Source organism: Macrobrachium rosenbergii, chromosome 41 (assembly GCF_040412425.1).
Source record: "Macrobrachium rosenbergii isolate ZJJX-2024 chromosome 41, ASM4041242v1, whole genome shotgun sequence".
NCBI lineage: Eukaryota > Metazoa > Arthropoda > Malacostraca > Decapoda > Palaemonidae > Macrobrachium > Macrobrachium rosenbergii.
In genome coordinates this window covers 38,424,079-38,430,078 of record NC_089781.1, presented here as the reverse complement: position 1 = coordinate 38,430,078, position 6,000 = coordinate 38,424,079, and the positions used below count along the sequence as shown (strand labels likewise).

The following is a 6,000-nucleotide window of genomic DNA, read 5'->3' as shown; positions in this document are numbered from 1 at the left end:
TGCCTTCATTATAAAAAGCTGGGGTTTAATGTTACACTCCAGCTGAGCATTTCGGTACACATGTACGAGTATATACAAACATTAATATTACAAATATTATATATATATATATATATATATATATATATATATATATATATATATATATATATATACCGAAGGGGAATTATGATTGATGAGTGGTTCGTCATCTCACGGGCTCGAACTGCCGACACAAGAACCATCGACGTTCAGTGACGCCCTAAACCACCCGGCTATCAAGAAAGATGTAAGTTGATACCAGCTCCGCTGTGCAAACCACTGTCGAACGCAGGTATTTGTACTTAACGTCGGCATCAACCCACCTGCACCACACAGCCGATTGGTGCATTTGAAAAACGTAGCTAATTTTATGAATGAATTTTTATTACATCACCGTGATTTTATATACACAAACAATAGGCTACAAATTTCGTTTAATATCCAATTCGCTCTACCTCGGAAATAATATATGTATGTATGTATACCGAAGCTAAGCACAAATACCCGCATTCGACGTTGATTTGTGAAGCAGAGTCGGTACCAACTTCCACCTCTTTTGACAGCCGGGTGGTTTAGGCTTGGGTTTAGGGCGTTACTGAACGTAGTTGGTTCTTATGTCGGCGGTTCGAGCCCGTGAGATGACGAACCAATTGTCAATTATAGTTCCCCTTCAGTATATACATAAATTTATATATATATACATATATATATATATATATATATATATATATATATATATATATATATATATATATATATATATATATATATATATATATATATATATATATATATATATATATATATATACACACACACACATGTGCTATTTCGAGACAGAGCGAATTGGGTATTAAACGACATTTGTAGCTTAATGTTTGTGCATATGCAATCATGGTGATGTGATAAAAATATATATATATATATATATATATATATATATATATATATATATATATATATATATATATATATATATATATATATATATATCTTATGTATTTTGTCACTACTACACACTTGACTATTTTTATATTCATAAATATTAAGCCTAAGATATTGCTTATTATAGAATTCGCTATACCTTAGGAATAACTTATATCCAAAAGTGATTACAGTTTATAAGTGCTTCTGCGCCGGCCAGGACTTGAGCAACGACAAATAATGACTTTGACCGTGCGGTTCACAGATGCACTTACCGATTAAGACCTCCTGCTAGTGTAGTGAATATGATGCTAAACAATATTTTTCTTAATACTTGTGAATACACACACACTTGTAAATATATATTCATTATTAAGCAATTTCCTCTAACAGATGATTCCGGAGAGAAAACTAGATAATGGCCGTATCCTCACTCACAATTCAAATGCAGAATATCGGAAGAGCAAAGGAGAAGATATCTTTACTACATTAGTCACTCAATATTCTTACATAGATGTATCACCAGCAGGTTGTCAAACCTCCTATACATTTACCTACATCTTTTATTCACTCTCTCTCTCTCTTCTTGGATACTGACGCCTTCTGCTCCACTGATCCAGGACAGTTTGTCTGCCTCTCATCCTTCATCCCAACATTTGCCCTCCATCTCTCCACAGACCAAAACATCTCAGTGCCCTCTGACTCATCTCTCTCCCTACACTTTGTACCCTTTCTAGTTATCTTCACATTTTTCACCCACTCAAGCCTTCACTCTCTATACATACTGCACAAATACTTCCAGTCGGTAGATTTACTTCACATTCACTACGTACACTTCATTCTAAAAGGGAAAATTTGCTCAACAGCCTCTTCATATATTTCAACTTTGGCTTCCATATCTGTGTGTGTCTGTGACTCACCTTTTCTCCCATCATACCTTCATCCATTACACTTGCTCCAAAATTCCTAAACGAATCCACTATTCCAGTTATTCCACCTCTCATGTCAACATTCATTTCTCCATATTCCTGATTACATTTATTCTCTTTAGCTTATTTTCTTCAGGTTCACCTACAGGTTTAGCTTACAAACCCTTTCAAACAATTTCACTAGTTTCTGAGGTTTTTTTCACTATCCCCAGTCAGTGCTGTGTCATCTACAAACAACACCGGGCACCTCGCAGTCAGTTCACGATCTATTCTTGACGTCACAACTTTGCACCTACATCTAATGTCCCTTCTACGATTTCTTGCATCACATAATGATAAAGAGTTTACTTTGCCATGAACACAACAAATTTTTATAGCAATCAGTCTCAGCCATCTACACATCCTGGGACACACTTTGCTTTGAAAAAACTTTTAATCACCATACAACCTTCACATCTGCCATCCATATTATAAACTTAGCTAGGTCCAAGAAAGTCAAATAAAGCGAGCGTGTGCGTGTGTGTAGGTATAATAAAACAACGTGATCAAGTTCAGAGGCGATAAATATGAAAAGCTGGTCAAATTGGTTAACCTTCTGGGCTCAAATTTAGGTTCTATTTATGCGTGAATGTGCAGTTAACATATAATGCAGGGAAGAGGCGTAGTAGTGAAGTGGCGAGATGGACGGCCTATTCCATCCTCTAACGAAAACCACGGAAATGGAACTTCATCATAACTGATGATGAAGGTGTTATTTGCTAGAAGGTATTAGGAAGCTGTTCAGAAGAGAAGCAAATTAGAAATATGATCCTTTGAATTTCTCATTCCACTCTATTGACTGCTGTATGTGGGTGAGTTTACATATTTTCAAACTGACTGGACACTCAAATAGATGCTTACAGATATATAAGTTAATTTTGACTCGTTATGAAATACAGTAATTCAGAGTCTCACGGATAGTTCCTAAAAAGATTACACACGATGTCAGCAAGATCCTGGAACATGAAGGAATACTGAAAGAGAAGTGACCTGTGAGGAGAAGAAGCGTTTGCATAAGAGCAGATGAATGAGGTTATCGATACGGAGCCAAAAGAAAAGGGAAACATCGCAAATTCCCATTCATCCACAGTGCATTCAGTAACAGTGTTGTATTACTACCAATGAAATAAAATGCTCAAAATGAATTGCATCGGAAAATAACTAAGCCATAGAATAGGTATTTTTAAAATCACCGCCTTATGAAAGCTCCTGATGAATGTCTGAGATTTCCCAGAAAAAAAAAAGAAAATTTTTACACAGAATTTCACGCAGCTCTCGGGAAGTAATATCGCTAGACTAGCTCATGAGTTGTAGACCTTATGCCCTTAGTCAGAGAGATGGCTGAGTTGCCTCAAGTTTCAATAGGAAAGATTAGAATATAGTTTCTCATTTTCAGTAAAACTGAAAGCAGGAAGATTAAAGTTCGATGCACAAGAGTGATCACCCCTTTTGGGAGCAGGCTGAATAAGAGCTTGTTTCTGAGAAAGGAATGTTAATCGTATTCTGGATACTAAGATAACAAGAAACAGGGGTAGCTTTGTTTGAGGCATCTTGAGAAACAAAGGTGAATTGCTGTAAGACGAATAGTTGCTTTCCTTTCTTTACTTGCATGACGAATTATTGGACTCTTCAAGTATAGATTATAAAACATATATCGACTTAGTGAGGGGATGAGATATCAAAGTATTATATTCATTTTCTACCACGTGTCGGAAATATAAAAAATCAATAATATTCCAGGTAAATCTACCCCCGGACTCTGACACGTACATGGCAAACACAATCAAAATATATTTTCGATTGACAGGAATTTCGGGCGAAAGAAAAACTGTACCCTCCGTCCTAACCGCCAGCAGCTAAGTGATAAGGAATGTCACACACAAGCTTGGGACTTGGCAACAGAAGTCAGCTCCTAGTGATAGCCATGAACAAAAGAATCCATGCCATTATACTTGACGTTGTTCGTGTCATAAATGGGTAATGAGGGAAGAAATTGGATGTGGAAATAAACAAAACATGCAGCGAAAGCTACAATGATGTAGACTGAAGGTCAACCCTTGGAGATCGGACTCTCTGAAAGATTTGCTCTTCAAATTTATAGCAAAGAGATGTTCTCAGCTTTTATTCTTTTGTTCATACCAGTTTAGAATTTGTTAAGGCCGTCGGATGACTTGTTCAATGTCGATGTCATTGCAAAAGCTGGGAGTACTAAACGTACCAGGTCAACTCAATAAGAGTTTAGACAATCAGCGCCGTGCCCGATGTGGGCTCCCTTCTCATCATTAACTATCTTCGTACGTAAGTGGAGGGAGTGTTATGTTAAAAGAGGATATAATTAGGAGCATAAAAGACCAGTAACAAAATGTCAGTATCTTATTATGGTAAACAAAAAGATTTTGAGCCACACAAAAAAATATTATCAAAATTTGTGGGTTTGGGTTTAATGTGACCAGCTATGCATGAGTATTTACCCATGTACTACACAATTTAGTTTTAAAGCTAGAAATAAAAGAAAAATCACAGTAACTTCCAGAAAATGATCACAAAAGCATCATTTGACAACAGATTTTTCTAAAGAAAGAGACAAGAGGGCAAAACGGAATATGACAATTACACACGACGGGTTTCGAGGAAAGGAAAGGCCACGAATATTTGATAAGAGATTAGAAAAACACAAAGGCATCTGGTTTTCAAAAATAAACAAGTAACAAATGCTCCGAAGATTCTTCGGCGCGATCGAGTTTTCTGCACAGAGTATAATGCTGTATGAAACTCTCAGCCACGGCCCATGAAACTCAGCCGTGGCCCATGAAACTTCCAGCCACGGCCCGGTGGTGGCATGTGTTGTTAGCACCTATAGCAATGCTAGACGCACGATCATGGCTAACTTTAATCTTCAGCAAAATAAAAACTACTGAGGCTAGAGGGCTGCAATTTGGTATGTTTGATGATTGGAGGGTGGATGATCAACATGCCAATTTGCAGCCCTTTAGCCTGAGAAGTTTTTGAGACCTGAGGGGGGACAGAAAAAGTGCGGGCGGACATGCAAAGCCATCTCAATAGTTTTCTTTTACAGAAAACTAAAAAGTATCAGGAGCAGAATTAATACTACTGGCAGACATGTTGGCACCCATATCACTTGATCCACGAGCATACACTGAAAACATTCTATTTGAGGTTGGGTCCATAACTCTCTTGGGTGGACAAGCCTGCCTGCTTCTGACAATAGTCTTGATAAAGTTTTTACAAAATGAAAGGCTTTTCATTTCCTTACAAGGCACATAAGTAGCGAGCAATATGAGATCTGTGAGATAAAACCTGTCAAGTTTGGATGGAAAATAAAAACAGCTAAGATATTTAATAAAAATATGCATGTACATAAGTTCTATGTACACATCTGTCACGCCATATTTTTATTATCTATCATCATCACCGTGTTAGTACACCTGCACTTTCAATATTCATGCAAGGACAAAAGCAGAGACATTTACGACAACCTCTTGTCAACTTTATGTCATATATTTCCATTTGAGGCTAATATGAGAAAAATTAATCTTAATAAACACTCACTTCGTTAGTATTACCTAGTAGCTTACTTAGGTTTCTGTAGTGGTTTGATATACTAAATCCCTTGCTTTATGACGTGCTGGTATGATAAAAATAATACCTCATCACTACGCACAAACTATAAAGGAAAATATACCATCTTAAGCCAAAAAGAGACTACTCACCAGTTTTCGTTATTTACATGATCACCAAACCCCGGCGTGTCTGTCACTGTGAGATTTAGTCTGACTCCTCCCTCGACCAAAGGTCCACTCACGCTTTTCACCTGCATCAAGAACAGTCAAACCATTAGGTATACGAGTATATACACACACACACGTGTATATATATATATATATATATATATATATATATATATATATATATATATATATATATATATATTTATATATATATATATATATATATATATATATATATATATATATATATATATAATATATACATATATATATATATATATATATAAATCCATGAAGGAAAGAGAAACAATGGAGTGCTGCAAGGCCTTTCGACTTAT

The 6,000-nt window shown here is 36.2% G+C and overlaps 1 protein-coding gene across 3 annotated transcripts in view; it reads right to left on the bottom strand.

Annotated features, from left to right (window-relative positions):
* Nucleotides 1-6,000, bottom strand: part of LOC136826815 (septin-9-like) — a 106,106-nt gene that overhangs the window by 11,201 nt on the left and 88,905 nt on the right. For all 3 annotated transcript variants that reach the window (XM_067084264.1, XM_067084262.1, XM_067084263.1), the window contains one exon: nt 5,645-5,745. In XM_067084264.1, coding sequence (XP_066940365.1) covers nt 5,645-5,745 — 101 coding nt within the window. The remainder of the gene's footprint in view (nt 1-5,644; nt 5,746-6,000) is intronic.